Here is a 22,855-nt window from a genome sequence, read left to right on the forward strand (position 1 = left end):
TCTTTCTCATACCACATGCATCTTTTGCACATGCCATCATTGCTTCCGTAGATATATCCCATTCCTCACCCACTCCCATCATGTCATTTGCTCTCACCTGTTGCCATTCTACACTCAATCTCTCCTGGTACTTCCTAACACAATCCTATTTTCCAAGCTCACTTACTCTCACCACTCTCTTCTCCCCCAATATTCTCTCTTCTGTTTTGAAAACCTTTACAAATCTTCACCTTTGCTTCCACAGGAAAGTGATCAGACATTCCACCACCTGCCCGTCTCAGCACATTAACATCCAAAAGTCTGTTTGTTATATGCTGACCAATTAACATGTAGTTTAATAATGCCCTCTCACCATCTCACATACATATGCTTATGTATATCTCTCTTTTTAAACCAGGTATTCCCAAACACCAGTCTTTTTTTCAGCACACAAATCCACAAGCTCATCACCATTTCCTTTCACAACACTGAATACCCCATGTGCATCAGGTATACCCTCAACAGCCACATTACTCACCTTTACATTTAAATCGCCCTTCACTAATACTCAGTCTCATGCACCAAAGCTTTTGACACACTCACTCAGCTGCTCCGAAAACACTTGCCTCTCAAGATCTTTCTTTTCATGAACACGTGCAGAAGCATTGATAATCATTCATCTCTCTACAGCCACTTTCAGTTTTACCCATGTCAATCTAGTTTTAATGCATGAAACTGGATATTATTGATGTGTAATTTAAATCCGAAGGTTAATGATGTGGCAGTTGAGGGTATAACTTGTTTGGGGTGATTTAAATTCGAAGGTTAATAATGTGGCAGTTGATGGTATAACTGGTTTGCATTGGGTATTCACATTTATTAATGGAAATGATGAAGAGCTTGTGGAGTTTTTTTTTTTTTGCTTTGTCGCTGTCTCCCGCGTTTGCGAAGTAGCGCAAGGAAACAGACGAAAGAAATGGCCCAACCCACCCCCATACACATGTATATACATACGTCCACACACGCAAATATACATACCTACACAGCTTTCCATGGTTTACCCCAGACGCTTCACATGCCCTGATTCAATCCACTGACAGCACGTCAACCCTGGTATACCACATTGATCCAATTCACTCTATTCCTTGCCCTCCTTTCACCCTCCTGCATGTTCAGGCCCCGATCACACAAAATCTTTTTCACTCCATCTTTCCACCTCCAATTTGGTCTCCCACTTCTCCTCGTTCCCTCCACCTCCGACACATATATCCTCTTGGTCAATCTTTCCTCACTCATTCTCTCCATGTGCCCAAACCATTTCAAAACACCCTCTTCTGCTCTCTCAACCACGCTCTTTTTATTTCCACACATCTCTCTTACCCTTACGTTACTTACTCGATCAAACCACCTCACACCACACATTGTCCTCAAACATCTCATTTCCAGCACATCCATCCTCCTGCGCACAACTCTATCCATAGCCCACGCCTCGCAACCATACAACATTGTTGGAACCACTATTCCTTCAAACATACCCATTTTTGCTTTCCGAGATAATGTTCTCGACTTCCACACATTCTTCAAGGCTCCCAGAATTTTCGCCCCCTCCCCCACCCTATGATCCACTTCCGCTTCCATGGTTCCATCCACTGCCAGATTCACTCCCAGATATCTAAAACACTTTACTTCCTCCAGTTTTTCTCCATTCAAACTTACCTCCCAATTGACTTGACCCTCAACCCTACTGTACCTAATAACCTTGCTCTTATTCACATTTACTCTTAACTTTCTTCTTTCACACACTTTACCAAACTCAGTCACCAGCTTCTGCAGTTTCTCACATGAATCAGCCACCAGCTTGTGGAGTTGTGTGCTGAAAAAAATTGGTGGTTCGAAAAACATAGTTCAAAAATAGGGATATACTCAAGGATACATATGCGAGTAGGAGAGATGGTCAAAGGGCATTATTGAATTACATATTAATTGACAGGTGTGTAAAAGAGAGACTTGTGGATATAGATGTGGTGACAAGGGCTGCTGGTGGGATTTCTGATTGCTGTCTCATGGAGGTGATGGTGAAGATTTTTAGAGGTTTTTGTAAAAGGGGAGATAATGTCAGGGAGAAAAGAGTGGTAAGACTAAGTGAGCATGGAAAGAAGAAATTGAATGTAGAATGGCAAAGGGTTAGAGCAAATCATACAGTTATCAGAACAGCCCACTCTTGAGTTCCCAGTGGCCACACAGTTATTATGTAATGCAGCAGCTTGCTGAGTATTGCATGGTCATGTTGGGGGTGCAAAGCTTTTGGTTTGGTTTCTTAGAAATTCAGTCTACTTGTGTCCCATTTTGTCAGAATTGGTGTATATTTTCTGGTTTTGATGTATATGATAGGCTCTGATAAGGATATTCATAAGCAGTTTTCGAGTTTTCTCATGCATAATAATTTGTTTGCATTTTAGGTTGTATGAAATGGACTCCAGATGGTACAGTGTTGGGCTTAAGCTGGCAGGGTGGGGGTCTCTCCCTTTGGAGTGTGTTTGGTTCGCTCCTCACAGTCTCTCTACGTTGGGATTATACAGAAGATCCACTGTCACGAGCCATTACCATCACAAACATGGTTAGTATTCTATAGTGTCACGAGCCATTACCATCAGAAGCATGGTGAGCACCCTATTATGTCGTGAGCTATTACATGATGAGCTCCCTATACCATCATGAGCCATTACCATCACAAACGAGTTTCAATGTGTTTCTTTTAGTTCTTAATTCTTTTACCGTGATCTTTCTTACTGCTTTGGTTTAGTAATATACCATAGGATGCCATCCAAATAAATGTTTTTTATCTTTCTATATACATTAGGTTCTGTAGGGTTGAGGGACAAGTCAATTGGGAGGTAAGTTTGAATGGAAAAAAATTGGAGGGAGTGAAGTGTTTTAGATATCTGGGAGTGGATTTAGCAGCAGATGGAACTATGGAAACGCAAGTGAGTCACAGGGTGGGGGAGGGGGCGAAGGTTCTGGGAGCACTGAAGAATGCGTGGAAGGCAAGAACATTATCTCAAAGAGCAAAACTTAGATGTTTCAAGGAATAGTGGTTCCAGCAATGTTATATGGTTGCGAGGCATGGGCTATAGATAGGGTTTTGTGGAGGAGGGTGGATGTGTTGCAAATGAGATGTTTGAGGACAATATGTGCTGCGAGGTGGTTTGATCAAGTATGTAATGAAAGGGTAAGAGAGATGTATGGTAATAAAAAGAGCGTGACTGAGAGAGCAAAAGAGGGTGTATTGAAATGGTTTGGTCACGTGGAGAAAATGAGTGTGGAAAGATTGACAAAGAGGGTATATGTGTCAAAGGTGAAGGGAATGAGGAGAAGTGGGAGACCAAATTGGAGGTGGAAGGATGGAGTGAAAAAGATTTTGAGTGATCGGGGCCTGAACATGCAGGGGAGTGAAAGGCATGCAAGGAACAGAGTGAATTGGAATGATGTGGTATACCAGGGTCGACGTGCTGTCATTGGATTGAACCAGGGCATATGAAGTGTCTGGGGTAAACCATGGAAAGTTTTGTGGGGCTTAGATGTGGAAAGGGAGCTGTGGTTTCGGTGCATTACACATGACAGCTAGAGACTGAGTGTGAACTTATGTGGCCTTTGTTGTCTTTTCCTAGCACTACCTTGCGTGGACGCAGGGGAAGGGGGGTGCCATTTCATGTGTGGCGGTGAGGTGACGGAAATGGATGAAGGCAGCAAGTATGAATATGTACATGTGTATATATGTATATGTCTGTGTATGTATATGTATGTATACGTTGATATGTATAGGTATGTATATGTGCGTGTGTGGGCGTGTATGTATATACATGTGTATGTGGATGGGTTGGGCCATTCTTTCAACTGTTTCCTTGCCCTACCTAACTAACACGGGAGACAGCGACAAAGTTAGATAATGATAATATTTCATGTGTTTGTTCTCCTTACCTTTTCTCGGGTTTCAAGATCCTAAAAATTTCTTCAAAGCTAGAGATTCCTCTGTTTTGGGAAGTGAGTCAGTTGTTGTTCGCTGATGATACAGCACTGGTGGCTGATTCATGTGAGAAACTGCAGAAGCTGGTGACTGAGTTTGGTAAAGTGTGTGAGAGAAGAAAGTTGTGAGTAAATGTGAATTAGAGCAAGGTTATTAGGTACAGTAGGGTTGAGGGTCAAGTCAATTGGGAGGTAAGTTTGAATGGAGAAAAACTGGAGGAAGTGAAGTGTTTTAGATATCTGGGAGTGGATCTGGCAGCGGATGGAACCATGGAAGTGGAAGTGAAACATAGGGTGGGGAGGGGGTGAAAATTCTGGGAGCCTTGAAGAATGTTTGGAAGTTGAGAACATTATCTCGGAAAGCAAGAATGGGTATGTTTGAAGGAATAGTGGTTCCAACAATGTTGTATGGTTGCGAGGCGTGGGCTATAGATAGAGTTGTGCGGAGGAGAGTGGATGTGCTGGAAATGAGATGTTTGAGGACAATATGTGGTGTGAGGTGGTTTGATCGAGTAAGTAATGTAAGGGTAAGAGAGATGTGTGGAAATAAAAAGAGTGTGGTTGAGAGAGCAGAAGAGGGTGTTTTGAAATGGTTTGGTCACATGGAGAGAATGAGTAAGGAAAGATTGACCAAGAGGATATATGTGTCAGAGGTGGAGGGAACGAGGAGAAGTGGGAGACCAAATTGGAGGTGGAAAGATGGAATGAAAAAGATTTTGAGTGATCGGGGCCTGAACATGCCAGAGGGTGAAAGGCGTGCAAGGAATAGAGTGAATTGGAACGATGTGGTATACCGGGGTCGATGTGCTGTCATGGGATTGAACCAGGGCATGTGAAGTGTCTGGGGTGAACCATGGAAAGTTGTGTGGGGCCTGGATGTGGAAAGGTAGCTGTGGTTTCGGTGCATTATTACATGACAGCTAGAGACTGAGTGTGAACAAATGGGGCCTTTGTTGTCTTTTCCTAGTGCTACCTCGCACACATGAGGGGGAAGGGGGTTGTTATTCCATGTGTGGCGATGGGAATAAATAAAGGCAGACAGTATGAATTGTGTACATGTGTATATAAGTGTATGTCTGTGTGTGTATATATATGTGTACATTGAGATGTATAGGTATGTATATTTGTGTGTGTGTATGTGTATGTATATACATATGTATGTGGGTGGGTTGGGCCATTCTTTCGTCTGTTTCCTTGCGCTACCTTGCTAATGCGGGAGACAGCGACAAAAAAAAAATGATATTTTCAAATTCCTTTATATTTTTCCCACATTTTTTTTGTCATGAAATATTGAAAATGTCAATGATATCTAAAAGTAATCATTTAGAAAAAATATTTAGGCAATTTCATTGACAGTCATGTGCTTGTAAAAACATGTTTTAAGATTTTTTTTCTTTATATTTAGATACATTATATTGTTCTGCTTTGTTCTTTAATTTGTAGGCAGTGCTTTTAACATTGTATTCTTGCTACACATGCATTGATGTAAAAAACTATTATGATGCTTTAGGTGTAGAGTTTGTTATTAACATTTGGATTGTCTGTTGTTTCCATCTGCTTAACAGCTATACCATATATTAATGAATGAAATCTGCATATAAGCATTTACACTCATTTTGCCCTGAAAATGAATTTTCAAATGTGCATTTGATTATAAGCAAATAGATAATTAAATCACTTTTGTCCACTCAAGAATTTTCTGGACTGGCCATGACTCTGGTTCACTGCTTGACCCTAGTGCTACACATCAGTCTCTTGTTTTATGTGGAGAGCGCACTCAGAGCCTGAAAAGTGTTCACGTATTCTAATTATTTAATTCTATCCTTTCACATCCATTATATCATGCAAAGAAAAAGACAGTGTAGGTGGTAGAAAAGAGAAGAAAACATGCAAAGTAATGACATTGGGTGGCTGGACTTGAGATATTTTCTTTGCATTACAACTTGAGCAATTTTACCAGCATCTTATGTACTTTGCACTATGGTTTCATATTTATGTTATTGTGCTTTTGTATTATGATTAAGATAACCACAATGGTACCATGGAGATTGAATTCAAAGAAACCCCACAGGAAACAGAAAGACACAGATTCCAAGCTTTCATCTATTTCTCTAGACATCTTCATGGCAACTGATTTAGCAATTTTGTATTTTTTTCATGGCATTCATGTATGAAAATCTTTCATTTTATTATTTAAAATGTTTTTCATATTTTTTTCTGCCTATTTGCTTTTCATGCTTAGGCAGGGTTGCATTAAGAACAAATGGACATTAAACATTTTACACACATCCAGTTCTTGACTTTAATGTTTTATAACCTAAACTAGAGCTTTCCATCTGCAACACCTAAGTCAGAGCCTCCCATCTGCAACTAAGCCCCACAGAATTCTCCATTGTTTACCTTGGCCTTTTCATATTCTCTGCTTCAGTCTATTGACAGCATGCTGTCTTCCAATTGCCATATCAGTCTCGTTCATATTGTCTTCTGCACACCTCTCACCATCCATAATATACAGTCCCCTGCACTCAAAAGCCTCCTTCACTCTATTCATCCATCCCCTCTCTGCCTTGCTACCTTCAATTCTGACACATTTATCCTTTAAATCAGTTTTTTTTGGTCATTCTTTCCATATGCCTGAGCTAAAGCCTTAAAGCACTTTTTGGTCAACTCATTTAGTCAGAGTGCATTTGTTACCTCACTTCTCTATTGTACTGTCATTCCTTATATGATCATCCTCCTTAATGCCATATCATCATCAAGACTTTCATTTCCTATACATCCACCCTCTTTCTTTTCATTCAAGATCCAAGACTCTTCTATACTGTATGATTGAGACTACTGTACCTTTAGACATGCTAGTCTGGTGGTGTTGACATTGACCTCTTTTGCTTGTTTCATAATACATCCAGGATTTTTGCTTCCCTCTCCCACACCATAACTCGCTTCAGCATCTTTGGTTCCATTCATCCACTGTCAGGTATCTAAAACATTCTGCTTCTTGTAGGATTATAGCTGCTGCAATATTGATAGCTTAGTTGAAACATACTTCTCTGAGAAAGTGATATATTATCTGCTGAATCCCAGTATCAACAGTGGCCATGGTGTGAAGGTCTGTGAGTGATTGAAATGTAATTTTTGAGGTTGTGAAAAGAAAGTAAAAGATGATAAGGAATTCTAGAAAGAAGGTGAGTGTAGAGTTCAGTTTGAAATTAAATTCAGTTTTGATAAAGTGTAACGGACTTCTATAAATGATTTTGTTCACAGGAATGGGGTGCAGAGGGTTATGAGGTATGGTGTGTACAGCAGCATGAACAAATGAAAGAGCAACAGATTCACAGAGAAGAGGAACACTGGAAGGATCATAGAGAGTCAAAGGAGTGTTTAAGAAGTGAAGCATCAGGAAAAGTTATACCTGATGATAATACTACAGTGGAAGAGTCTTCTTTCATGGTGAAGGACAGTACCTGTGTCCTGCAGTTCTCTTTTATAAAGAGTGCTCTTACGGTCAATCCATGTATGGTAGGTAAAATATATTGTAAAGTATAATTGCTGTACACTTTCATTGTACATCCGATTTTGAATTCCTACAAAAAATGTTTTTTATGTTCTGAACTGGATAAAGGAATGAATTTTAGTTGTATACATATCTCTGTTTTTAGCTGTTGTTTGGCTTTTGCTAGAAAATACCTTTTAAAAAGCTTAGGCCATTACATGCAGGTACAGGTTTACTCCTCTAGTTTTGGAAGTGCAATCTATTCTTCCATTTCAGTTTTATTGGATCTCATATTACCTTCTCTGAAGAAGGTGCCTCATGCAGATTGCTTTGAGTCCTCCATATAAGCTACCCTCTTACATAGTTCATCTTTTTCTTTGCATATGTCTCATTTTTGTTGTCCCTTTACTTACTATAACTTTTTCCTATGTCTGTTTGTCTCCCACTCAAGGCTACCTGAGCTGTATTTTATTTACCTACTCGTATTTCCTTTTTTATTTGTGCTGTAAAGTTTCTGTCTTATGTATAGTAGCTAGATGTTTAAGCACATTGAATCTTTAAAAAAGGCTAGCAATTAGATAAGACAGACCACTGAAATAGGTAAAAATAGGCAACATAATAGAAAATAGGCAATAATTACTTTGCCTCCGAAAATTATTACATATAATAGTGCAACACTATTAGTGATGTAAATGATTATTAACCATTCAGTTTGTTGCAAAAAAGCTAATTTTTGTTAAGACTTTGCTACTCTTTAGATAGAAAATAGGCAAAAAAAGTTGGATTTACAGGTTGCACTACAGCAAAACAGTTTTGTTACCAGCTTGTCATATTATCCCATCTGAACATACAGAAAATAAAGGAAACAAAAGGCAGTTTTTTGCACATTGAAAAACAGAAATTCTCAGAACAGGAACTGCATTTCCTTTAAAAAAAAAGTGACCAAAACAAGAGTACATTTATTGGTTTAAGAACATAATTTCTTTATCAGCTTTTCACAGTTTACACACACACACACACACACACACACACACACACACACACACACACACACACACACACACACACACCGGGGTAGAATATGTAGAAAATATTACACTTCTGAGAACATAAACTGTATTCTCCTTCCAATGAAAATTGAGATTGCTGATCAGAAGCTTTTGTATGTTAAGTAAGAAGACATGAACTCTTTATTCTTGTTTTGCCAGCAGTGACAGCTTGATGTTTAGAAGTCTCAAAATATTGGAAAACAAAGAACTTCGTACAGTTCACTGATTTTTTGCACATTTTTGCAATATGATACTGTCCCATCTGTAGAAAACACCTTGCTACCAGACTCTTTTGATTTTATTTTTATGTTTTAAAGAAGCTCTAAATTTAAGCTTTGTAAGTGAAATGTGTCCAGCAGTGTTTGAACTCTTACTTTAAGCATTGTAAGTGAAATGTGTCCAGCAGTGTTTGAAAGAGAACTGACTGATTCAGAGAGTAGGATTCAGGCCATGGAAGATGGAGCACTGTGCTGGGATGTATTGAGACTTAATGTACCAGTCATACTCACATGTCCAGTACCCATCAGAAGGTGCAATAGGAGATGTGCAATTTTAACGTTAACTAATCAACTTTTGTGGAAAGGAGCTGAATATTTTGTTTTCTATATGGACAGCCAAATTGCAATTCAAAAGCACATCAGATTTTCTGTTTTTGAAGAGTTATGTGAAAATCAATGAAAAGAGACAAAACAGGCATAGTAAAGCATAATAGGTATTATGGCATTATTATTCCTGAACATCCGGGCTCTACCTATGTGTTTGATTTATTATTTTGTGTAGCCTTTGTCACAGCCCAGTCATCATTTTTGTGGATTCTTCTAGTGATACATTCTCTCTTTTCTTAGAATATTAGACAACTGTTTAGCAAAGAAATGTAGTTCATGTAATTAGATGTGTAGCATGTAGATTGGAAATGCTTAACTAAATCAGAATTTGGAATTTTGATGGAAGCAGCAGCTTTTTGTGGCCATGTGATTTGTATATGCAGAAGGTAGCAAAACGCTGAATAATCTTGTGGACAAATATAGATGAAGATGAAAGCAGTGATGCTGTTGCTACATTTTAAGGATTGCGAGAGTGAGATGGTGAATGCAATGATGCTGAAGACAGCCAAGGAATTTATAATGATATGAAAGGGGGCAGGTCAAAAATGTAGAACAGAAAGAGGGAAAATAGATGAATAGAATGATTAGGCAGAAAATGGAGAACAAGAAACTAAAAGGAGATGGTGATTGAGATGAGGTAGTGTCAAAGGAACCTCCAAATGAAGAGGAATAAAGAGTCTTTCTTCCTTAGAGGTAAATTTAGATTTAACGATTAGTGTAGAAATGGCCATTCACCTCTGTGCAGAGATATGTATTAGTTTGAAAGTACACTAGAGGATCTGACAAAGAACAGTATTGAAATTTGAAACACCCAAGAGTTTGGTATCATTATGACATACCATGGGAGAATAAATACAGTCATATATCCTTGAGCTTCAAGGAAAAGTGAAGCAGTTATTATAGATTTATCAAGTGGCATGAGAAGCGTGGGAGGTGGGCAGATTAGAAAGGGTAGTGAGTGGTGGGATGAAGAAGTAAGATTGTTAGTGAAAGAGAAGAGAGAAGCATTTGGAAGATTTTTGCAGGGAAATAATGCAAATTAGTGGGAGATGTATAAAAGAAAGAGGCAGGACGTCAAGAGAAAGGTGCAAGAGGTGAAAAAGAGGGCAAATGAGAGTTGGGGTGAGGAGTATCATTAAATTTTAGGGAGAATAAAAAGATGTTTTGGAAGGAGGTAAATAAAGTGCGTAGGACAAGGGAACAAATGGGAACTTCATTGAAGTGGGCTGATGGGGAGGTGATAACAAATGGTAGTGATGTGAGAAGGAGATGGAGTGAGTATTTTGAAGGTTTGTTGAATGTGTTTGATGATAGAGTGGCAGCTATAGGGCGTTTTGGTCAAGGTGGTGTGCAAAGTGAGAGGGTTAGGGAAAATGATTTGGTAAACAGAGAAGAGGTAGTAAAAGCTTTGCGGAAGATGAAAGCCAGCAAGGCAGTGGGTTTGGATGGTATTGCAGTGGAACTTATTAAAAAAGAGGGTGACTGTATTGTTGACTGGTTGGTAAGGTTGTTTATATATGTATGTTTCATGGTGAGGTGCCTGAGGATTGGCGGAATGCTTGCATAGTGCCATTGTACAAAGGCAAAGGGGACAAAGGTGAGTGCTCAAATTACAGAGGTATAAGTTTATGGATGGGGTTGTTAGGGAGGTGAATGCAAGAGTTTTGGAAAGAGGGGCAAGTATGAAGTCTGTTGGGGATGAGAGAGCTTGGGAAGTGAGTCAGTTGTTGTTCGCTGATGATACAGCACTGGTGGCTGATTCATGTGAGAAACTGCAGAAGCTGGTGACTGAGTTTGGTAAAGTGTGTGAAAGAAGAAAGTTAAGAGTAAATGTGAATAAGAGCAAGGTAATTAGGTACAGTAGGGTTGAGGGTCAAGTCAACTGGGAGGTAAGTTTGAATGGAGAAAAACTGGAGGAAGTAAAGTGTTTTAGATATCTGGGAGTGGATCTGGCAGCGGATGGAACCATGGAAGCGGAAGTGAATCATAGGGTGGGGGAGGGGGCGAAAATCCTGGGAGCCTTGAAGAATGTGTGGAAGTCGAGAACATTATCTCGGAAAGCAAAAATGGGTATGTTTGAAGGAATAGTGGTTCCAACAATGTTGTATGGTTGCGAGGCGTGGGCTATGGATAGAGTTGTGCGCAGGAGGATGTATGTGTTGGAAATGAGATGTTTGAGGACAATGTATGGTGGAGGTGGTTTGATCGAGTAAGTAACGTAAGGGTAAGAGAGATGTGTGGAAATAAAAAGAGCGTGGTTGAGAGAGCAGAAGAGGGTGTTTTGAAATGGTTTGGTCACATGGTGAGAATGAGTGAGGAAAGATTGACCAAGAGGATATATGTGTCAGAGGTGGAGGGAACGAGGAGAAGTGGGAGACCAAATTGGAGGTGGAAAGATAGAGTGAAAAAGATTGGGGCCTGAACATGCAGGAGGGTGAAAGGAGGGCAAGGAATAGAGTGAATTGGATCGATGTGGTATACCAGGGTTGACGTGCTGTCAGTGGATTGAATCAGGGCATGTGAAGCGTCTGAGGTAAACCATGGAAAGCTGGGTAGGTATGTATATTTGCGTGTGTGGACGTATGTATATACATGTGTATGGGGTAGGGTTGGGCCATTTCTTTCGTCTGTTTCCTTGCGCTACCTCTCAAACGCGGGAGACAGCGACAAAGCAAAATAAAATAAAATAAATATAAATGATGTTTGTTGAGTATTCTTGGTAAAGTATATGGGAGGGTACTGATTGAGAGGGTGAAGGCATGTACAGAGCATCAGATTGGGGAAGAGCAGTGTGGTTTCAGAAGTGGTAGAGGATGTGTGGATCAGGTGTTTGCTTTGAAGAATGTATGTGAGAAATACTTAGAAAAGCAATTGGATTTGTATGTAGCATTTATGGATCTGGAGAAGGCATATGATAAGAGTTGATAGAGATGCTCTGTGGAAGTTATTAAGAATATATGGTGTGGGAGGCAAGTTGTTAGAAGCAGTGAAATGTTTTTATCGAGGATGTAAGGCATGTGTACGTGTAGGAAGAGAGGAAAGTGATTCGTTCTCAGTGAATGTAGGTTTGCGGCAGGGGTGTGTGATGTCTCCATGATTGTTTAATTTGTTTATGGATGGGGTTGTTAGGGAGGTGAATGCAAGAGTTTTGGAAAGAAGGGCAAGTATGCAGTCTGTTGTGGATGAGAGAGCTTGGGAAGTGAGTCAGTTGTTGTTCGCTGATGATACAGCGCTGGTGGCTGATTCATGTGAGAAACTGCAGAAGCTGGTGACTGAGTTTGGTAAAGTGTGTGAAAGAAGAAAGTTGAGAGTAAATGTGAATAAGAGCAAGGTTATTAGGTACAGTAGGGTTGAGGGTCATGTCAATTGGGAGGTAAGTTTGAATGGAGAAAAACTGGAGGAAGTAAAGTGTTTTAGATATCTGGGAGTGGATTTGGTAGCGGATGGAACCATGGAAGCGGAAGTGAATCATAGGGTGGGGGAGGGAGCGAAAATTCTGGGAGCCTTGAAGAATGTGTAGAAGTCGAGAACATTATCTCGGAAAGCAAAAATGGGTATGTTTGAAGGAATAGTGGTTCCAACAATGTTGTATGGTTGCGAGGCATGGGCTATGGATAGAGTTGTGCGCAGGAGGGTGGATGTGCTGGAAATGAGATGTTTGAGGACAATATGTGGTGTGAGGTGGTTTGATCGAATAAGTAATGTAAGGGTAAGAGAGATGTGTAGTAATAAGAAGAGTGTGGTTGAGAGAGCAGAAGAGGGTGTTTTGAAATGGTTTGGTCACATGGAGAGAATAAGTGAGAAAAGATTGACCAAGAGGATATATGTGTCAGAAGTGGAGGGAACGAGGAGAAGTGGGAGACCAAATTGGAGGTGGAAAGATGGAGTGAAGAAGATTTTGAGTGATCGGGGCTTGAACATGCAGGAGAGTGAAAGGCGTGCAAGGAATAGAGTGAAATGGAACGATGTGGTATATCGGGGTCAACGTGCTGTCAGTGGATTGAACCAGGGCATGTGAAGCGTCTGGGGTAAACCATGGAAAGTTGTGTTGGGCCTGGATGTGGAAAGGTAGCTGTGGTTTCGGTTCATTATTACATGACAGCTAGAGACTGAGTGTGAACGAATGGGGCCTTTGTTGTCTTTTCCTAACGCTACCTCGCACACATAAGGGGGGGAATGTTATTTCATGTGTGGGAGGGTGGCGATTGAAATGAATAAAGGCAGACAGTATGAATTACGTACATGTGTATATATGTATATGTCTGTGTGTGTATATGTATGTATATGTTGATATGTATAGGTATGTATATTTGCATGTGTGGACATGTATGTGTATACATGTGTATGTGGGTGGGTTTGGCCATTCTTTCGTCTGTTTCCTTGCTCTACCTCGCTAACGTGGGAGACAGCGACAAGGCAAAATAAATAAAAAAGTACATTATGCAAATACATAAACTGAAATGACAAGAATGAAAAATCAAGAAACATAATGAATTAGAGTAAGTGGAAATGCACAAAACAAAACTTGTCAATATCTTAGCAGAGCTGTAGGAAGCATAAAACAGAGCCATGAGTAAGTGAAAGGTATAGTGTAAGACATGAAGCTAGGTGTAACGGAAAGATGGACAGTGAAAGAAACTATTCCACAAACTCAATAACCCAGCTGGAATTAGTTATGGTAATGATAATTTAAGACCATTTTTTAAAAGATAAAATTGTTTGAATGTGGCAAAATGTGAGTAATTGATCAAGTAAATCCAAAAGGATGCATAGTTTCAAGAATGTAAATACTGAAAGATCATTAAAAAATAGACAAGACAGAAAGGAAGAAACTGCAACAAGCAAGCTATAATATCTATCTATTTGTCTTTATCTCTGATGCCTGTTCCAACTGGAACTCCTTCAAAGGGGTGGCCATGACAATAGTCTTAGCCTTTAGTGTCTCTCTTAAGAGGACACTGGCAGAGGGCAACTCTAGTGCAGTGTTTGCAGAGGCTCCTACCTAATGTTCCCACTGACTACTACTACTTGTGTCTACCTAATGCTCCTGCCTACTACTACTTCTTCCTAATGTTTCTACCTAATGCTCCTGCTTAGATGTTACTACCTACTTCTGCTATCTCCTGCTCCTACCATTATGCCAAAAGGCAGGGTTAGTGTTTAGTGCTCACTGCAGGAAAATCTAGAGTTGTGAAGAGCTAAGTGTGTGAGTTAAGTGTTGTCAGGTGTTATTTTTAACAAGGAGAGATTGTCTGTTTGTAGACAGAAAGCTAGTTGTGCACATGTGGGTGAGGCAGAAAGGAAAGACTGCTACCTGGGTCAGAGAAGTGCATCTTGGCAACCACTGAAGTGCTCGCTCACTATGCAGCTGTCACTAACCCTCTTGATACCCAGGCGGATAGTACTGGTGACATACCTCCATGGTCGCTGGCTGCTTACCTACTACTATTTGAATGTATAAAGACTGATGGCTGAATTTTCAAAGCTAAAAGTTAGTTGTGCAAATGGATATACTGAGGATGAAATACATTTCTTTTGAATATGTTGGAAACATGGCTTAGTGAGACTATAAGAATAGATCTTAAAGTAGGTAGTACATTGATAATGAAAAATATGGGCTGGTCACAGTGAACATGTAAGTTCTAAACATGTAAATATTGTGACCAATGGGCCACTCAAGATTGAACAGCATAAAGTCATTTCCACAGGACATCAATATACTGAGCCTCAGTTCCACAGGACAACAAGGTCCTGAGGTGCAGCTGCACAGGAGAGCAAGTTCCTGCCCCAGTTTCATAAGATAGGAAGAGCCTGACACCCAGCATCACAGGGCAAGGTCCTGAGCCCCAGTTTCATAGGACTACAAGGGTCTGAGACCCTGCTTCACAGGATAGCAAGTTCCTGTGCCCCACATCCGCTGTGCAGCTAGGTCATGAGCACCTGCTCTACAGGGTAGCAAGATCCTGAGTCCCAGTTCCACAAGATAGCAAGGTCCTGAGACTCACTTCCACAGGACAGGAAGTTCATGAGCACCAGCTCCACATGGTAGCAAGAGCCTGAGTCCCAGCTCCACAGGGTAGTTAGATCTTGAGCCCAAGCTTCACAAGGTAACAAGAACCTGAGTCCAAGCTTCACAGGACAGCAAGGTCCTCAGCCATAGCTCCATGGGAGAGCGAGGTCCTAAGCCCCAGCTCCACAGGACAGCATGTTTCTGAGTGACAGCTTCACAGGACATCGAGATCTTGAGACCCAGCTCCACAGGAGAGCATGATCCTGATCCCCATTTCTACAGGATAGCAAGTTCCTGAGCCTTAGCTCCACAGGACAGCAAGGTTCTGAGACCCAGCTCCATAGAACAGCAAGTTCCTGAGGCCTGGCTCCTTTGGACAACCAGGTCTTCAGCAAGAGCTCCATGGAATTGCAAGATCCTGAGCCTCAGCTTCATAGGACAGCAAGGGCATGAGACTCAGTTCCACATGACAGCAAAGACCTGAGTCCCAGCTTGATAGGACAAGAAGATCATAAGTCCTAGCTCCACAGGACAGCAAGGATGTTAGCCTCAACTTCACAGGTCACCAAGTTGTGAGCCCCAGCTCACAGGAGGACAAGTTCCTTAGACCCAGCTCCACAGGATAGTAAGGTTCTGAGCTTCACCTCCACATGACAGTAAGATTCTGAGCCCAAGCTCACAGGAGAGTAAGATCCTGAGACCCACCTCCATAGGACATCACAAAGTCCTGAGACCCAGCACCACTGGACATCAAAGTAATGAATACCAGACCTTCATCTTTTTCTCTTCTCTCTATATATGGTCTCCTTAGTAACCTGTCTTCTATTGAACATCATCTGTCCAATACCTCTCCTAATATCTTACTTTTCTCTGAGACCCAGCTGTCTAATGGTGCTCGCACGAGGTACTGGCCTCATTTTCATATCCAACTATAATCTCTACTCACTATTTTGGTTGAAAGATTGTGTCTGTGCATATTCCAGTATCAACACACTTGTTGCATGCTTCAAGGACCTTGAGTCCCTAGACTTTGATGTTATATGGCTCAAGGTCTGTCTCCTAACTGCCACACTTTTCTTGGCTTTGCCTATTGCTCTCCTAATTCTGCAAATTCTTTCTATCTTTCTTCAACTATCTAAGCCCCTGCCATGATACTGTGGCATCCTCTCAGCCATATGCTGAGATCCTCTACCAAGGGTATTTTAATGTTCACCATTGGGAATGGTTGAATTCTTTCCATACAGATGGTGGGGAGAATTGAAGTTCTCATGTTCTCCATTCTTAACGATTTTGAGCAAATTATTTCCCTCTCTACCCATATTCCTCACTGCTGTGATCACTTTCTAGTCTATTTTTTCACCACAAATCCATTCCACTTTAGCTGCATGACCTCAACCCAGTTGGTTCATCTTATCACTCTCATAAATATCTCTGTTTTAATGGCACCTCCTCCTCCTATAGCCCCTTCTAAGTGTAAATATTGGCACCTCATCAAAACTGATTGAAATAACTTTTGAAAATTAATTTCTGACTTTCCTTGGTTAAATTTGTCTTTAATGTGATGATGCTCTTGTCTCTGCCATATCTATAGCTGAAGTTTTTGTTGTGGGAATGGAAGCATATATCCCCTTTTCATCCAAGACATCTCCTAATGTATGGTTCAACCATTCCTGATCTGAGATCAATCAGACAAGGGATCAGGCATATTGGGCTTGGAAAACTCTCCTTCCCCTGACTCCCATTCATCATTTATCACTGCTCATAATCACTACAAGTACTTTATCCATGAGGCAAAGTGTTGCCTTATTCAAAGGAATTGAGGTAACCTCTCTTCATCGTTCACTGATAGATCATTCTGGTCTTCAGCGAAGAGCATTGTTAACTTCTGTTGCTTTACCTTTCTGTCACTTTATTGTTGGTACTATATCTGTCTCTTCATCATGGATGGCTCTAACATTCTCTCACTCCCTTATGCTTCTCTTAACATTTCTAAGCCCCTCCCTCTAATCTTCTTTTGGACTGTCAGAAAATAGCTTCTTTCTCTGGACAGAAGCAAGGCTGTTGGTCGTGATGGCATCCATTCCTGTATGCTGAAAGAGTGTGCCTTTGAACTTGCACCTCATCTGTCCCATTTCCTTTTAAGAACCAGAACTTTTCCTTCTTGGAAGAATGCATTGGTACATCCCATCCCTAAAACAGCTGACCATTCTGACCCCTCAAACTATCATCCTGGTGCTTTGTTATCTATAATTTCCAAAGTCTTTGAATCTCACCAAAACACTCATATCCTTAAGCATCTTTACTCTCACAGTCTTCTTTGCGATCACAAGTGTGGCTTCCTTAAACAAGATCCTCTGGTGATATTGTCTCCTATCTACCACTGTCTGGTCATCATCCCAGAAAGATTTTGGGGAATCCTATGTGGTTCCCCTTGATATATCCAAAGCTTTTGACATAGTTTGGCAGTGGGATTTCATTTCTAAGCTCTACTCTTATGGATTCCTTCCCTCAATTTGCACCATCATATAGGGCCTCCTCTCAGGCCGATCTGTCTGTGTTGTTACTAATGAATCAGCTTCCCCTGGTTTCTCCATCAACAACAGTGTCCCTCAAGGTTTTATCCTGTCCCCTACACTTTTTCTCCTGTTATCAGTGATTTCCTCTGGTCTACAAATATCCAAAATGCATGCATACACTGTGATTCAACACTGCATTCCTTCACATCCTTTAATTCTGCGTCTTCTCACACTCCATCTGCATCACATCTCGACACAACTTCCACAACAAACTCAGACTTAGGCAGGATATATTAGTTGGGAAGATTACATCTGCTTAAGTTCAATTCCCCCAAGACCCAGTTTCTACCCATCTTTGTATTAAGAACTCATTACAGCTTTCTCCTCTCCTTTGTTGTTTCTTTAATACCATGTTTTGACTCAATGAACATAATTGGTATTACTGTAACATCATATCTTTCTTGGAAACCCCACATTATGGACATAGCTTACTTTGCCTCTAAGAAACTGGGTGTCCTGCAAAGATGGTGAGCCCCAGTTCCAAAGGAAAAGATCGTAAGTCTGCCTTGACATACCAGCAAGGTGGTAAGCCCCAGCTCCACAAGGCAGCAAGATCATAAGTCCACCTTCACATGCCAGCAAGGTGGTAAGCCCCAGCTCCACAAGACAGCAAGATCATAAGTCCACCTTCACATACCAGCAAGGTGGTAAGCCCCAGCTCCACAAGACAGCAAGATCATAAGTCCACCTTCACATACCAGCAAGGTGGTAAGCCCCAGCTCCACAAGACAGCAAGATCATAAGTCCACCTTCACATACCAGCAAGGTGGTAAGCCCCAGCTCCACAAGACAGCAAGATCATAAGTCCACCTTCACATACCAGCAAGGTGGTAAGCCCCAGCTCCACAAGACAACAAGATCATAAGTCCACCTACACATGCCAGCACGGTGGTAAGCCCCAGCTCCACAAGACAGCAAGATCATAAGTCCACCTTCATATATCAGCAAGGTGGTAAGCTCCATCTCCACAAGACAGCAAGATCATAAGTCCACCTTCACATGCCAGCAAGGTGGTAAGCCCCAGCTCCACAAGACAGCAAGATCATAAGTCCACCTTCACATGCCAGCAAGGTGGTAAGCCCCATCTCCACAAGACAGCAACATCATAAGTCCACCTTCACATGCCAGCAAGGTGGTAAGCCCCAGCTCCACAAGACAGCAAGATCATAAGTCCACCTTCACATACCAGCAAGGTGGTAAGCCCCAGCTCCACAAGACAGCAAGATCATAAGCCCACCTTCACATACCAGCAAGGTGGTAACCTACAGCTCCACAAGACAGCAAGATCATAGTCCACCTTCACATACCAGCAACGTGGTAAGCCCCAGCTCCACAAGACAGCAAGATCATAAGTCCACCTTCACATACCAGCAAGGTGGTAAGCCCCAGCTCCACAAGACAGCAAGATCATAAGTCCACCTTCACATACCAGCAAGGTGGTAAGCCCCAGCTCCACAAGACAGCAAGATCATAAGTCCACCTTCACATGCCAGCAAGGTGGTAAGCCCCAGCTCCACAAGACAGCAAGATCATAAGTCCACCTTCACATACCAGCAAGGTGGTAAGCCCCAGCTCCACAAGACAGCAAGATCATAAGTCCACCTTCACATACCAGCAAGGTGGTAAACCCCATCTCCACAAGACAGCAAGATCATAAGTCCACCTTCACATGCCAGCAAGGTGGTAAGCCACAGCTCCACAAGACAGCAAGATCATAAGTCCACCTTCACATGCCAGCAAGGTGGTAAGCCCCAGCTCCACAAGACAGCAAGATCATAAGTCCACCTTCACATACCAGCAAGGTGGTAAGCCCCATCTCCACAAGACAGCAAGATCATAAGTCCAGCTTCACATACCAGCAAGGTGGTAAGCCCCAGCTCCACAAGACAGCAAGATCATAAGTCCACCTTCACATGCCAGCAAGGTGGTAAGCCCCAGCTCCACAAGACAGCAAGATCATAAGTCCACCTTCACATGCCAGCAAGGTGGTAAGCCCCAGCTCCACAAGACAGCAAGATCATAAGTCCAACTTCACATACCAGCAAGGTGGTAAGCCCCATCTCCACAAGACAGCAAGATCATAAGTCCACCTTCACATACCAGCAAGGTGGTAAGCCCCATCTCCACAAGGCAGCAAGATCATAAGTCCACCTTCACATACCAGCAAGGTGGTAAGCCCCAGCTCCACAAGACAGCAAGATCATAAGTCCACCTTCACATACCAGCAAGGTGGTAAGCCCCAGCTCCACAAGACAGCAAGAGCATAAGTCCACCTTCACATACCAGCAAGGTGGTAAGCCCCAGCTCCACAAGACAGCAAGATCATAAGTCCACCTTCACATGCCAGCAAGGTGGTAAGCCCCAGCTCCACAAGACAGCAATATCATAAGTCCACCTTCACATACCAGCAAGGTGGTAAGCCCCAGCTCCACAAGACAGCGAGATCATAAGTTCACCTTCACATGCCAGCAAGGTGGTAAGCCCCAGCTCCACAAGACAGCAAGATCATAAGTCCACCTACACATGCCAGCAAGGTGGTAAGCCCCATCTCCACAAGACAGCAAGATCATAAGTCCACCTTCACATACCAGCAAGGTGGTAAGCCCCAGCTCCACAAGACAGCAAGATCATAAGTCCACCTTCACATACCAGCAAGGTGGTAAGCCCCATCTCCACAAGACAGCAAGATCATAAGTCCACCTTCACATGCCAGCAAGGTGGTAAGCCACAGCTCCACAAGACAGCAAGATCATAAGTCCACCTTCACATGCCAGCAAGGTGGTAAGCCCCAGCTCCACAAGACAGCAAGATCATAAGTCCACCTTCACATACCAGCAAGGTGGTAACCCCCAGCTCCACAAGACAGCAAGATCATAAGTCCACCTTCACATGCCAGCAAGGTGGTAAGCCCCAGCTCCACAAGGCAGCAAGATCATAAGTCCACCTTCACATACCAGCAAGGTGGTAAGCCCCAGCTCCACAAGACAGCAAGATCATAAGTCCACCTTCACATACCAGCAAGGTGGTAAGCCCCATCTCCACAAGACAGCAAGATCATAAGTCCACCTTCACATACCAGCAAGGTGGTAAGCCCCAGCTCCACAAGACAGCAAGACCATAAGTCCACCTTCACATACCAGCAAGGTGGTAAGCCCCAGCTCCACAAGACAGCAAGATCATAAGTCCACCTTCACATACCAGCAAGGTGGTAGGCCACAGCTCCACAAGACAGCAAGATCATAAGTCCACCTTCACATACCAGCAAGGTGGTAAGCTACAGCTCCACAAGACAGCAAGATCATAAGTCCACCTTCACATGCCAGCAAGGTGGTAAGCCCCAGCTCCACAAGACAGCAAGATCATAAGTCCACCTTCACATGCCAGCAAGGTGGTAAGCCCCAGCTCCACAAGACAGCAAGATCATAAGTCCACCTTCACATACCAGCAAGGTGGTAAGCCCCAGCTCCACAAGACAGCAAGATCGTAAGTCCACCTTCACATACCAGCAAGGTGGTAAGCCCCAGCTCCACAAGACAGCAAGATCATAAGTCCACCTTCACATGCCAGCAAGGTGGTAAGCCCCAGCTCCACAAGGCAGCAAGATCATAAGTCCACCTTCACATGCCAGCAAGGTGGTAAGCCCCAGCTCCACAAGACAGCAAGATCATAAGCCCACCTTCACATACCAGCAAGGTGGTAACCTACAGCTCCACAAGACAGCAAGATCATAAGTCCACCTTCACATGCCAGCAAGGTGGTAAGCTACAGCTCCACAAGACAGCAAGATCATAAGTCCACCTTCACATACCAACAAGGTGGTAAGCCCCAGCTCCACAAGGCAGCAAGATCATAAGTCCACCTTCACATACCAGCAAGGTGGTAAGCCCCATCTCCACAAGACAGCAAGATCATAAGTCCACCTTCACATGCCAGCAAGGTGGTAAGCCCCAGCTCCACAAGACAGCAAGATCATAAGTCCACCTTCACATACCAGCAAGGTGGTAAGCCCCAGCTCCACAAGACAGCAAGATCATAAGTCCACCTTCACATACCAGCAAGGTGGTAAGCCCCAGCTCCACAAGACAGCAAGATCATAAGTCCACCTTCACATACCAGCAAGGTGGTAAGCCCCAGCTCCACAAGACAGCAAGATCATAAGTCCACCTTCACATGCCAGCAAGATGGTAAGCTACAGCTCCACAAGACAGCAAGATCATAAGTCCACCTTCACATACCAGCAAGGTGGTAAGCTACAGCTCCACAAGACAGCAAGGTCATAAGTCCACCTTCACATACCAGCAAGGTGGTAAGCTACAGCTCCACAAGACAGCAAGATCATAAGTCCACCTTCACATACCAGCAAGGTGGTAAGCCCCAGCTCCACAAGACAGCAAGATCATAAGTCCACCTTCACATACCAGCAAGGTGGTAAGCTACAGCTCCACAAGGCAGCAAGGATGTGAAACTCAACTCTACAGAATATCAAGGTTGTAAAACCCCAGATCCACAGGATAGCAAGATTGTAAACCCCAGCTCCACAGTATAGCAAGGATGTGAACCCCAGCTACAGAGTATAGCAAGGTTGTAAACCCCAGCTCTGCAGTACAGCAAGGATGTGAACCCCAGCTACACAGTATAGCAAGGTTGTAAACCCCAGCTCTGCAGTACGGCAAGGATGTGAACCCCAGCTACACAGTATAGCAAAGTTGTGAACCCCAGCTCCACAGTATAGCAAGGATGTGAACCCCAGCTACACAGCATAGCAAGGTTGTGAACCCCAGCTCCACAGTATAGCAAGGTTGCAAACTCTAGCTCCACAGGATAGCAAGGATGTGAACCCCAGCTCCACAGGACAGCATGGTTGTAATCCCCAGCTCCACAGGACAGCAAGGATATGAGCCCCAGCTCCACATGAGAACAGGGTTGTAAACCCCCTGCTCCACAAGTCATCAAGGTTGTGAACTTCTGCCCCAAAGGACAGCAAGGTTGTAAACCCCAGCTCCACAGGACAGTAAGGTTGTAAACCCCAGCTCCATAGAACAGAAAGTGTACCCCACCTCCACATGACAACAAGGTTGTGATCCCCAACTCCACAGGACAGCAAGGTCATGACTTGCAAC

At 42.7% G+C, this 22,855-nt stretch overlaps 1 protein-coding gene across 5 annotated transcripts in view; it reads left to right on the forward strand.

The window, feature by feature from the left end:
* Rich (Guanine nucleotide exchange factor subunit Rich) overlaps nt 1–22,855 on the forward strand; it is a 349,449-nt gene that overhangs the window by 86,350 nt on the left and 240,244 nt on the right. For all 5 annotated transcript variants that reach the window (XM_071672678.1, XM_071672679.1, XM_071672681.1 and 2 more), the window contains exons 8-9: nt 2,439–2,596; nt 7,267–7,521. In XM_071672678.1, the coding sequence (XP_071528779.1) occupies nt 2,439–2,596; nt 7,267–7,521 (413 nt within the window). The remainder of the gene's footprint in view (nt 1–2,438; nt 2,597–7,266; nt 7,522–22,855) is intronic.

Source organism: Panulirus ornatus, chromosome 17 (assembly GCF_036320965.1).
Source record: "Panulirus ornatus isolate Po-2019 chromosome 17, ASM3632096v1, whole genome shotgun sequence".
In the NCBI taxonomy this organism is placed as follows: Eukaryota; Metazoa; Arthropoda; class Malacostraca; order Decapoda; family Palinuridae; genus Panulirus; species Panulirus ornatus.